Raw genomic sequence first — 13,990 nt, forward strand, 5'->3', positions numbered from 1 at the left:
AAATCCAGTTAGCATGATGTCTCCTGCCAGCCGTCGGATTCTCTGTTCTGGGTAGTGTTGCATTATTAGTAGACTTACAGTGACACATGTACTTCAGCAAGTGCATTGAAAGACTTAAAGGATAAAAATAATAATAAAAAATAAGTTCTGAAGAATTCAAATTGGTTTCAATTGGATTTTAAATCAATCAAAACCCAGTAGGAAATGGATTTTAAAATCAGTAAAAATCAATACCAACAACGTTGCAGTTTCCTCCCACTGTGCAGTGCATGGTAACATTTTGTCTTAAAATAGAAATAAGTTTCACTACCATTCGGAAGGCTTGGTATCATAACTGTACCGTTATTTCGTCCTTGCATACCATCCTACACACACAGACATCCAAAAGGGAAAACACGGTTCCAACTGGAACGGTTCGCTCCAACAGGTCGGACATTAGCATGATAGCGCAGAGCAGATCCCTGGCAGAAGATGCATTGTTGCTTTTTTGACACATACACATGAGACGTCATGGGCCGATTGTATACAGGGAAAAGGTCACCACCAGCACCAGGAAACACAGCCGACGTCATCGTCGTCGTCGTCGTCGAGGGGACGGGCGACCTAAATCGGATAAAATGTTTTACTTGTACAGTCGGTCGGCTTTTGGTAACGGTTTTCGGTTACGGTGTAGCGTGTTATGTTAAGTGGAAGGCTGGCAGCCTGTGTGCTGTGCGGCTGTGTATGGTGCTTGTTTATTTGGATGCAGATTATGGCTCTGGTGAAGTTGATGACATTATGCTGGGGGGAATTGAAGAACCACACAGACCAACGCACACACACAGACACAAGTGACACGGGCTGCTTATTATAGATAGCGGTGGAGACAGGGATTCATGACTTCATGACGCCGCACGGCTGCTTCCCGGCGGGAGACAAAGTTTGAAAAGCTATTTTAGACACACAAAATCGCTCGGATTGTGGTTTGGTATGGGTAAAGCGACTTAATAAAGTTTTCTTGAGATTTCGTTGGTGAGCGAGAGTTTTTTGGGGGTGGGTGCGGCCTTACGGGTACGCTTATGCAGCAACGCTTTGAGTGTAATTTAATGAATACTTAAGATTTGAAATATAGGCTTAATCTCGTATTACGCTCCAATACTTTATGGGAATCTTGTCGAACAGTTCTTCTTTTATACACATAAAATACATTGTTATTTTGATTCTATTACAAATTTTAATAACATATCAATTTTATTTAATAAAACAGAATTTCATTTCATGTTCGATACGCAAAAGATTAAATTGATTGTTGAATTATTTTATTCAAAATAGTGTTGTTTGGCTTATGAAACCTTCATAATGTTTTGTTCATACCCAACCACTTTTTATATATTTGTTAAATTGTTGTACTATTTTTGGTTTACTAACTTAGTTAGATTTTTGTAAAACAGGGGTTTTTAAGTCATTTAGCAATGTGTACTGTATATTTTGTCGCTCACGAAATTTGCATTGACACTTAATACTCTAATACTGGCACAAAATTGATTTTGATAGCCCTATGACCTGCCTATGTTTTCCATATGATTTTAAACATTTTGAATTTTTTTTAACTTTAAAATGGAAAGTTGAGAACTTAAGCCTTACAATGACTCATTGTCTTTGGATAACTAGCTCACTTTATCCACTGAAACGTAGGATTTGAAAATCTACTCAAAAATTGTTTTTTTTCGTTTCGTTTGGCTTGGAATTGACCGATCGTGCTTCGCAATCTGGTAAACAAAGTCTAAACAATTTTGGAGCGAGTTTTCAAATACTAACTATTCAGTAAATAAAGATATGGGTTCTTTGAACAACATTCATTTTCTTGATATCTGTAATAACTGCTTAAAATATGATCAATTCATTTGCCAATGCCCTATCGCACCGTATAGCATTGATAATTGATTGTTAGAAAACTCGGCTTCAACTTCACACTCCAAAACTCGCCCGGAGGCTCGCGTAACTCAATCAAAACGAACCCTCGCCTAATGATTTCGGTCATCTTTACGCACTTTTCGTAGCCGCCCTGTGAATCGTTGCCACTTCATCCAAGCAGCCCCGAAAAGGTTCCGTTTTGGTTGTAACAAATTTTTCCCTACCCCCCCCCCCCCCCCCCCCCCCCCGATGTGGGTCAATTCTTCCTTCGTCAAATTTGGTCAGTTTCAGTGCTATCAAAACCACCAAACGAAACCATTCCCAGTGCTGAACGATGCATCGAACTGGTTGGGGCACTTTCTTCTTTCCTCGTTGCTTCGCTCTCTTTCCTCCGCACTTACTTTGTCTTGCTTGCTTTCCCACAAGAAAGCAGCTTCCATTTTAATGATGCTGCTGAAATGAATTGTAAACTGGTTGCCTGGTGGCGGTGGTGGTGAAGTGTGTCGAGAAACGGACACGTCTCGGGCATCAAAAAAGGGACCAATTGGTTTGTTTGATGAAAAAGGACAAATGAACCCAAGGGCAAATGGGCTAGCGATGGAGAGGTGCTGGTTAATTTCTATGCAACGGTGAGCAAACTTTAACCTGTTTTTGGGGCCAGCCCGAGGACACCTTTCCTGAGCTACCTGGATAAAGTTTAATGTGTTTAAAAAGAAGCTAAGTGAGTTTGCACGGATTATGAATTAAATCAGGGACACGGCAACCAAATCAAGGTGATTTACATTTAGAGCAAATATGACAATGTTTTCTAGAGAAATATTTTTTATACTGATGTGTTTGAGTTCTCTTGATATAAACGAATGAGTTTGAGGGTAGCAAATTTAAATTATAATTTATCATTTTAATGGAGTCGCCTGGTTTTCCAACGTGAGGTGGAGGCGCCTAGTTGCTCGTACGAATGGAAGCGCCTGATATTTCACAATTATTGTAACGTTTCTGTGAAATATATATATGAAAAAAAGAAATACAACTAGACCAAAAGCGCTCCAAAAGATGAATTTATCAACTTCAAACACATCACATGTTATTGAATGTTAATTGAATTAAAACAATTAAAGATTAAATTTTTTGCTGTATTTTTAAATTATTTAAAAGAAGGACAATTATCTCAAAACTCTTTCTCTTATGAGTTTAGCGAACGTATGGCAGAACTATGTGAAGAGATTCTTTGTCTTTATAACTTTATAGTACAACACTTGAGCAGATTTGTTGAATTTCGAGATAACCCAATGTTGAATAATATTGAATTGTATTGTTTATCTCAAATGCGGTAAACCATAACACCAAATAAAACACAATTTAAAGAAAGCAGCAAAAAAACCCGAGCAGAACACACACGGATTTGCTACGACAAAATATTACAGTACATTTTTTGAAGTCTGAAAACGAAAACATGTATTTTCACAATGGACGTCATCCATTATCCACATATAATGAAGCTTGATTAATGCGCGTATTCATTTTCAGTTTTAAATCACCTTAAATGCAAAATACTGTCATGTTCGGGCACATTAACAGCAGCTAATCTGGTACATAATAATCATTTTATAAAAAAAAACTCTACCGTCACGCAGTCATTTATCATCTAACACAATGTGATTTTCTATGTGTTTGTTCTCTTCTTTTTTCCTTCCCCCACTCCTGCCAGATAATGTTGCCGCTGTAATGGATCTGAAGGCTGGTAAACATCTAGTAGCACCAGCGATAAATAATATCAGTTGCACCCACAACCGGTTCGCCGGCCACTTCTTCCACCAGATCGGCCCGTTCGATGTGCTGCAGGCGCTGTTTATCGTGCTGCTAACGTTTCTGGTTATCAGCGCGAATCTGATGGTGATACTGGTGATCAACAGCCGCCGCTATGCCGCCTACATCCATCCACAGCCCCGCTACCTGCTGACGTCGCTGGCCCTCAACGATCTGGCCATTGGGCTGCTGATCATACCGTTCAGCGCCCTACCTGCCTTACTACACTGCTGGCCTTACGGGGAAATCTTCTGCCAAATTCAGGTAACTTCAGGCGGGCAAGGCGCCCTTGCTAAGCTCTTAAGAACGTTTTATTCCCCACTCCCTCACGCATACAGGCACTACTACGAGGAGCTTTATCACAACAAAGTGCTGTTATATTGGTGTGCATGGCAGTCGACCGCTATCTGTGCGTGCTACATCCACGGATATATCACAAGCGATCCAGTAAAAAGGTGAGTGAAAGTCTGGTTCCACCGTGTTTCCGCCCAGGCAAATCCCGTCGTCGAATCGGTCTTGTAGGCTTGTAGGTGTCTTAGCGTATGCTTTACGAGAGGCAGAATTTCGCAAAAGTCTCACATGACATGCTGCCGGCTCTGTCGTGGTCGCCGTGCTGAATTAAGCCATTGAATGGCTTTATGGAATCGACCGTAAATGTTTACGCTACACTCTAGTGCTGTATACACTCGATACACTCGACCTCCCTTCCTTATTCCTGGGGCTGTTGTTGTGTTGTGTTTGATAAATGGCAATAAAAATACAATCAAACATCTCAATAACATACATCCCTCTTTAGCCGCGAGCGGAAGTGTTCTTGAGGCTATTTTTATGTTTGTGTTCTGGTTTCATGCGTGGCTCTAGGTTGCACCGAATCGGAGAAGGACCCGAAAAACAAACAAAAGCACAACCCAATAAAGCATACGTAAAAAAAACTCCCGAACCCCAATCGCTCGGTGTGCACCGTGTGCCGTCAACCTTCATAAATCCTCCAATGTCCGGTCGATTTCATCAGCATTCCAGGCTACCCCTCGCCAAACAGCGCTGTCGTTGATGATGAAGAATTTATTTTCCTTCCCCGGGGCGGGCTTCGTGTCTTGTTTTTTTTTTGTCCGCCTCATCCTATCCGTTATCGAATTGTGGTGACGGTGATGCGATTTTCTGGCGATATTTATCCCTGCTACGATGCGAGTGCATACTTTCTCGTCAAGAGAGGAGGAGTTTTTTTTCTGCCACTTTATCATCGTACTGTTACAATCGTCTTTCTATTGTCTTTCGGGTTCATCAAGCGATGGAACAATAGCAAAACGAGCGACAGAGGTGATAATAAGCTGCTTAAGTTACTAGCTTAATGTTGATGGCAATTTTCGTAATAATCAATTGATACCACCAAAGAGGAATAACAATGTTAAGTAGCCATCGATAATACGAGCTGTCTAGCTATTCTTTAAATTGCATTTTATCGATCAATGGGCTTGTTGTGTAATGTGGTATAATGGTGCCAGTAATGTAGTTGCTTCAAATTATGCGTTACTGAATAATAGTGAATTGTCATTTCACCAATCATAAGAAAAAATTATAACCAAAATGAAAATAATTTCTGAAGTTTTATTTCAACTCTGGCTAAACTGTATTATTGATGGCAAATAATCATTTTTATCACAACATTGTTGTGCGAAGGCAATGGAGCCGCCTGGTGTTTTATTTAAAATGGGGTTTTTCATGGTTTTCTTATCCAGTATTGTCTTGTGTTTAAAGAGTTTATGTAGAAATTTAGATAATTTTAAATCATTTTTCAATTAAATGAATCTTTCTTTGAAAATGCAGTGTTAAAGTTTTTGTGTGAATTTATAAGTACATTTGGCTTCAATATGAGCGCCATCAAACCCACATCGCATCCCATAATATTTATAAAGGTGACAGCTTTATCACAATCATGCCACAAGTCTTTAAAAGTATCAGGAGCACTTCATCACGCTTCTATTTTTATTTTTACCACTTGCAAAGTCAAAGAAGCTTCCTGAATTTGAGTGAATCAACTTATGTTTCAATAAAAATTAAGAATTACATAAAAAACCATTTGAAGAACAGATTTAATGTAAAAATGTTTGTTGATAAAAGCTTTGGAGCTTCTATACACCTACAACCATACGTGTATATTAATCAAAATTCCTGACTGAATCCCAATCAAACCATCGTGTGTTAAAACACTATCAACATAAACAAAGTGATGCCATGTTTATTTTTAGCTATCAACTTACTAAACACTCTTACTCACACAACAACAAAAATCCACTCCAAATTGGATGACACGGTCGTTTCCGATACGATACAGCAAATCTCGAAACGAAACACTCCGTAATGTGATTACGGGAATCGCACTGCTTAGACCACTTTCAGCGATTTCGCTCGCGACGTGTAAGTGAAAGTTGATTGACTTTTCGCTTTCCCCGACTCTAATCTTATCGTTTCGCTTCACACCAAAGCATGGTGGCTTTACTTATTTAGCGTTTCGATTTACTTTTCCCTGCTCTATTTTCTACTTTCATCTCCTCAGCACACATTCAACACGGAGCTCTTGTTTTTTCCGTTTTTTTTTTTGTTCGTTTCTATTTCCTATCACATGTACCTCACCCTGCGGGAGGGAAAAAAACATTGTCATGACTCCACGTCTATGTCACTTTTCTTTATCGTATAATCAAACAATCAACTGTTTACGCTCCCATGCTAGACATTCGCGCTCGGGCCGGCTGAATGTCAGATTTTGGCCGGACTGCAACTTTCATTCGCGCCGCCGGCCCTGATGCTCCCGAAGGAGCAATCAATTTTTCACACTCGGAAAGCATTCCTATCTAGTCTATTTTCTCCCCTCGCGATTCGCCTATCTTACCTCAAAAAAAGGGGGTGACGAGATAGAAAAAGAAGCCGTAAAAGTTTGCGCGCTGATAGTAGAAAGTAAACAAAAAAAACAACACTGGCCCAAAGCCCATTACAAACGAACTCGGTGAGAAACGCACGATGCGCAAGCGAATGGCACGAGTGGCACGTTAAATGGTGGCGAAACAACATTAAAATTTGATTTACGGCTGTTCGATTTTAGGGCACTGGGCTGTGCGATTCGTTCCACTCTCTCTCTCTCTCTTTCTTTCTGCTAGGGCTAGTCGGGCACAAGGTTAATCAATAAACAACATGAAGATTGGTTCGAACGATTGGTGGAAAAAAATTGGTGGTAGGAGAGCGCTCTAGCCATGCAGCCGTAATTTTGGTACGTTAAATGTATTGTAGATAGGTTTGTTCGTTACACATTAAACGTGTTATCACTTTTGATAGCTGGATCCATAATACGTGCCTGATAATTGTCTGATTTTACTTTGGTAAAGGAAAAAAAAAGAATGCAAAATGTTGTCAAAGTTAGGGAATTACAGTAAGCGAGCATTTTCCTTCCATCTACTAACATGTTTTTTTGTATTATTAGATTGAATCTGACGATAAAAGCATAAAACACGTGGCCTAAATCAATGTAGTTTAGATCATGTGTTAAGAATGTGAAGAATCTGTTTTTAACATCAACTCAACCGCATCGTTGAACTCTTCGTCTTCTAAAAATACAATAAAAACCACAGATAAGCTAGGCGTGTGGTTTTGGTATGAAGTTTAACTGTTAACTGTAAAATTCCATTTAAAAACGGGATGATCCAGTAATACCAATATACCGAACAGAACAACTCATTGAGCGACATTATTGTCTCTGTAGGGTATACGGCCTACTCAGTTTCGTGGACTACATGAGTGGGGGAGGAGTACTCCCCGAATTCTTTTTTCCCGAATCGAACCTATTCCTTTCTAACCGTGGATTTTATTAAAGGTCTTGTCGTTTTAAATAGGAAACGTGTTTTCTTATAAGAGCAGTGCTCACTTTAAAATTATATAGAGAACTTAGTACGAATTCTCCGTAATTCTACCTTGATGTATTAGTAATTTTCGTGGTGTTCTTAACATGAGCCTACGTGCTCTACAAGCGATGGATACGATTTCTCTTATAATTCTTGTTCAATTATGCACTTTTCCAATTTGAATTTATTTACTGGGTTTTCTGATTGAACCACAACTTTAAGGATGTGTTCTACCTATCTCGTTTCCCAATAAAGGGTGTGTTCTGCCTATCTCAATTTCTAACAGTCTCTGTACAGTCAGTCTCATCGAACAGTCGTCAACTCGTATATCTTAACCACATGCCCATCATGGGTTCAAGCCCCAAATAGACCGTGCTGCCATACGTAGCACTGACTATACTTCTATGGTAACAAATAAGTCACTAAAAGCCAAGCTCACTAGTAGTACAGACAGGGCTTGACCGACAGCGGTTGTTGAGCCAAAGAAGAAGAAGATTGTCTCTATTCGAATAGCATTAGCACACCATGAAGAACTTATTTATCTTATTTAGATAAAATACTTTGTTAGAGATAACTTAGCTCCTTACACCGACCATGATCGACAGTGGAAGTTGCATCAAGTAAGACGAAGAGGCATATTGTTAATTTATTGATAAATTTATTTATTAAAATGTTAATACTTTCGTATAAATACTATCAACATACAAACAATATCTTTGCATAATTGTATGAACAATTTATGAACTAATTGTTTTAATTTACTAATTTATTTTCATTACCTCAGCATACAAGCACAATTGCTGTCTCCCATCCTACAGAGCAACTTAATACAATCATTTGCACTTTGGTACTGTAACGAACGAACGAACAACCATTACCGTAGCAGATACAGATTATCATGTAGATTGTAACGTACATGCTACCGATGCATGGGCCTTCCGAAGTACGTTTATCGCACTTGTGCCCAGCAGCACACCACGCACCAAAACTTCAAATTAAAGCCGACAAACGACGCTGGTCACTAAATGGCCGAATCTGTGCAGCTCATAAAATTATCATTTCCGAGCACGTAGTCGTAGCCATGATTTGCTGCTGGCAAATGATTATGAAAAGCCAAGAATCTACAGCCCCGGCCCGGTACGGTTGCCGCTTCCTCTTTCGCTAGTGCGACAGCGGCACGAACGGAATCCCGCAAGGAATTAAAGCGTACCGAATTATTGCATCCAAGCGCTATCATCGGCCAGCGCTTTGCTGTCGGCCGGCCAGTGCCATGTGCGGTGAGCGCTTAGTGGCGCAGGAAATGCGGCAAATGCGACACAGCACCACCGATTGGGTGTGCGGATTGTTTTCTGCTTATCAAATGGCACCCTGTGTAAGCGGCCCGAAGCGGGCGGGACAGAATTTATAGATTAATTAAGGCAAAAATGGCACCAAGAACTAATGCACTTCGCATTCTGTTTCGGCGGCTCGGGCGCTTTCCTCCGGCAGCGTTGTGTTTGTTAGTTTTGCTTTGGTTGAGACAGTTTTACGCCCACCATTTCTGAGGGGGTTGAGCAACGGGAGAGAGGGAGAGAGAAAGATGAAGGGAATTCACAGCGATGGAAAAGTCTGTATTTGAGCAGAAATGATGAGCTGTGGTGAATTAAGCGTGATGACATTTTCGTGTCCTCATCTACCGTCTTTTCCTGGTGGGGTGGGATGGTACAGAAGAAAGCAGGAAAGGGGTAAATATTGCATTGCAAACAGAATTGCTAGGATAAATACTTTCACCAGAATCAAATCCGAAAGGAGTGTTAGTGTAATAAATTGAGTTCATAAATTCTTACAAAGTTTGGCAGTAAATTAAATTAAACTGAAAGTCTTAGTCGCTTTTACAAAGTACTGAGTACTGAATAATACGTTGATTTTTCCCTTTGTGTTACAAGAGGATCAAATTTAATGTAAAATAAGAGCAATACTTTAACTCCAAAAAAACTGATTCTTTTTAAGTTTATTATAAAAACCAGAACCAAACCAAATCAAATAGTAATTAATCTGTGCTTCGAAATAATTCTAGGATCATACGATTCAGAAAGCTTATAAGATTAAAATTGAAACCCAGAACAGTGATCATTCTCAATTCACTCAATCTTTGAAGAAGCATCTGTAGCATTCCATGGATAAACATTATTTCCTTTCTTCCAAAAAAGTTATTTAAGTAATAATGACAAGACATGTAGTGGCAAACAGTAACATCCTATTTGATATCCTGATCGATACGTTTTTTTAACCTCTACTCATGTCGGAATCATTGGCGTCTCTTGATATAAAGATTCATAAAAAAAAACATGTCCTGGAATAATTTGGATCCGTTGATGCATCCCGAAACGCTCAATTTGTTTTGGCATAGCAACATTAAATTAAACAGTATATTATAATAATGTTAAATTTGCTTTGCAAGCAAATTTGTTAAATTGTTTTCATGATGTAATGCACTTCTAAAGAGCCTTAACACTCCAATGGGTTCATTGGCAATTGGCTCCAATTGGCTTTAGAACTTTATTTCAACGATGCGTTGTAAGCTTAACAATTACAATCAATGTTGTAATTGTCAGTGCTATTCGGGCCTTGTGAATTGCAGGGTTTCCCACGATTTATTTGTCAGTTCCCATGATTGTTTGGTGCGTTCCCACGTTTTTTTGGTCGTATCCCATAGATTTTTGGTCCGTTCCCATAATTTATTGGTATTTTCCGATTGGATATCAATACAATTGGATCAAAAAATTCTGGCAAAACGACCAAAAAATCATGGGAACGCATCAAAAAAATAGAGAAACCTACCAAAAATTGATGGGAACCAACCAATAAACCGAGGGAAACCCTGTATGAATGCTTTGTAAATTACTTTCATAGTTTTGCGGATTTGCGTCGCGCGAATAAGTATTTAAGACGACCGATAAAGCTTTTTTTGGCAAGGAAAACCTTGTATTTTAGGAAGTTTCGTTAGGAATTTTAATTTAAATGAATTTTATATTTTAGTATAGATTGCCCCTATAGATTGCCTTTACGCGAAAGGCTATCCGTCGGCTGAAAAATAACAAGGCACCCGGAACCGACGGAATTGCAGCTGAACTGGTCAAGAATGGAGGTGCACGACTAGAAAACGAGATTCATCAAATTGTTACTGAGGTGTGGGATAGCGAATCGATGCCTTGTGATTGGAATCTCGGCATCATCTACCCCGTATACAAGAAGGGAGACAGGTTGGACTGCAACAACTACAGGGGTATTACGGTGTTGAATACCGCCTATAAAATATTCTCCCTGATCCTTCAGGATCGCCTTGTCCCGCACGTCGAAGAGATAGTAGGAAACTATCAAAGAGGATTCCGAAACGGAAAATCAACCACTGATCAGATCTTCACCATGCGGCAGATCTTGGAGAAGATGGCTGAATACAAAAACGACACATACCATCTCTTCATAGACTTCAAAGCCGCATACGATAGCATAGCCAGGGTAAAACTGTACGACGCTATGAGCTCATTTGGAATCCCGGCCAAACTGATAAGGCTAGTTAGAATGACTATGACCAACGTCACATGCCAGGTGAGGGTGGATGGAAAACTCTCAGGACCTTTTGCTACCACCAAAGGTCTGCGCCAGGGGGACGGGCTTGCCTGTCTCCTATTCAACTTGGCGCTAGAGAGGGCCATCCGCGACTCGAGGGTGGAGACTACGGGAACCATCTTCTATAAGTCAACCCAGATCCTGGCATACGCTGATGATATAGACATCATTGGTCTGCGGCTCTCCTATGTAGCAGAAGCCTACCAAGGGATTGAGCAGGCGGCAGAGAGCCTCGGATTGCAGATAAACGAGGCAAAGACCAAACTGATGGTGGCAACATCAGCGGACCTACCAATAAATAATCCGAATCTACGTAGGTGTGACGTACAGATAGGTGAACGCACTTTTGAAGTCGTCCCACAATTCACCTATCTTGGGTCAAAGGTCAGCAACGACAACAGCATGGAAGCTGAGTTGCGCGCAAGGATGCTGGCTGCCAACCGGTCATTCTACAGCCTGAAAAAGCAGTTTACCTCAAAGAACCTGTCGCGACGGACGAAGCTGGGACTATATAGTACCTATATAGTACCAGTACTCACATACGCCTCTGAGACATGGACACTGTCCAAATCTGACGAAACCCTCTTAGCCGCGTTCGAGAGGAAGATGCTCAGAAGGATACTTGGCCCCGTATGTGTGGAAGGACAATGGAGGAGCCGCTATAATGACGAGCTATACGAGATGTACGGCGACCTCACTGTCGTACAGCGTATAAAGCTCGCCAGGCTCCGGTGGGCTGGCCATGTTATACGCATGGAAACGGACGACCCAGCCCGTAAAGTCTTTTTAGGCCGTCCACAAGGACAGAGGAGGCGTGGTAGGCCCAAATTGAGGTGGCAAGATGGCGTGGAGGCGTCCGCCATTAAGGCCGGTGTTGCCCGACCTCTCCGCCGCACCGACCAGCCGCGAAGGTAGCTGGTGCCTGGGTCCGCCGTGGAGACGAGCAGCAATTCGAACTAAGCCCCGCTTCACTAACACCGCCAGGAACTCCGCCTTCGAGATCCCTTTGGCAAAAGTTCGCGCCTCACAGCGACTGCCTTCCAGCTAGTTTCCCCAGGCTTTCGGGGGGCTATGCAGATGGAAGGGGAACCTTTACCGCAGAAACTCTCAAGAGGAGAAGCTCAAGGAGTAGAGAGTGAGCGAGCAGAGATCGGATTCGACTTCGCCTTTCTGCCTACTGGTGTCCGCCGAGGATTACCACTGGAGGGGTCCAATAGCGGATCAATAAGCTTTCGAAGATTATATCGTTTCGGGAGTGAAATAATATATTGCGTTTCGTTTCTCTTGCTTAGCTCTTTTGTTTATTTTCAGTTAGGAAAGGGATGATTTTACAGCGTGTTTTTCTAGCGATGGATAACATCCTTTTCTAGGAAAAATATTCTTCCTTAGGTGAGGCGAAAAATATATTAGGATCGAACGCGATCCTCTACTACCGCGCCCTGGACACCTATCTCTAACGCTAAATTATGTTTCTAATTCTGTGTAGTGCATACTAGGTTTTTATTAGGAAATTCCTGGCCTTAGTCGAAAAATGTCCTGATGAGGACGAAGGGAAAATATTTATTCGAGGATCGAACGCGATCCTTTTTAATAGTGTACCGCATTCCTGCCGCATGCACTACCTAGTACGCTCGGATACTAGGCGCTTAGAACCATAGAGGATGCTCTATTCTAATTTACTTATCTGCCTATCGTACGCGCTACTACCACCATCACATACACAGCGCGTTCGCTCGCTTGTGCTCGCATCTGATAAGCCTGAGCGACATCCTTCCCCTCGTAATACAACCCGTTGGTTGGATTACCTGTACCTTGGTGAATGGCTTTCAATTCTATTGATTACACCTGTTTGATTTAGCAACGCTAGTTGTTCCATTATTAAACCCTTTTCTTTTCCTGCTATGTAAGTTTAATATGTGTTCCTTCGCAGTGACATCCAGCGACGCTACCTTTACCGCTGGACGTTTGATTATACCGCTGGCGGTCTGCACTGCTACCGATCGTACTTGGTCGTCTGCAGCTCGATGCACTTCAACTATCCGCCCTTTTAGCCATTTTCCCGGAGGCGCGTTGTCGTCCGATAGTACCACGATGTCATCCACCGTCAAGGGTACCACTTTGCTCGTCCATTTGTCTCTCTTAAGAAGCGTTGGTAAATACTCCTTTTTCCATTTGTCCCAGAAGATTTTAGAGTGGTGTTGGACTAATTTGTATTGCTGACGTTCGATGCTAGAGGTAGTCAGCGCCATAGGTGGAATTGCAGTACCACTCCTACCTATCAAAAAATGAAAAGGGGTTAAGATCTCCTCTTCGTCTCTAGTGGTGGGTATGTGTGTTAATGGCCGTGAATTCAAAATGAATTCAATCTGAAGTAACGTAGCCATTAACGTTTCTGGTGAGGGTTTCCTCAGCCTGTATTCTTCCATCATCTGTCGAAGTCCCTTCTTTATAGTCTGGATCTGCCGTTCCCAGATTCCGCCAAAGTGTGGAGCCGATGGCGGGTTGAAATGCCACTCAATTTTGAACTGCAACGCTGCTTCCTTGCCCATCCAGGCATCTATATCCATCAGTAGTTGACGTAGTTCTCGTTCTGCTCCGACGAAATTCGTCCCGTTGTCGCTGTAAAGGTGGCTGACTTTTCCTCGTCGGTGCTGAAAGTTCTTTAGACAGACTAGGAAGCTGTCTGTATCCAGCTTCTTTGCCAGCTCAAGGTGTACAGCTCGCGTTGACATGCACATGAATAGTACACCCCAACGCTTCTCCGTCGAACGTTTTACAGCTACTTCTAACGG

General features: G+C 41.5%; 1 protein-coding gene across 1 annotated transcript in view; it reads left to right on the plus strand.

Moving 5' to 3' along the window:
* LOC121598509 (5-hydroxytryptamine receptor 1) overlaps positions 1–13,990 on the plus strand; it is an 81,722-nt gene that overhangs the window by 37,709 nt on the left and 30,023 nt on the right. Inside the window, exons 2-3 of the mRNA XM_041925471.1 lie at positions 3,602–3,963; positions 4,038–4,154. Of these exons, the coding sequence (XP_041781405.1) occupies positions 3,619–3,963; positions 4,038–4,154 (462 nt within the window). The 5' untranslated portion in view covers positions 3,602–3,618. The remainder of the gene's footprint in view (positions 1–3,601; positions 3,964–4,037; positions 4,155–13,990) is intronic.

The sequence above is a fragment of the Anopheles merus genome, chromosome 3L (genome assembly GCF_017562075.2).
Source record: "Anopheles merus strain MAF chromosome 3L, AmerM5.1, whole genome shotgun sequence".
Classification (NCBI taxonomy): domain Eukaryota; kingdom Metazoa; phylum Arthropoda; class Insecta; order Diptera; family Culicidae; genus Anopheles; species Anopheles merus.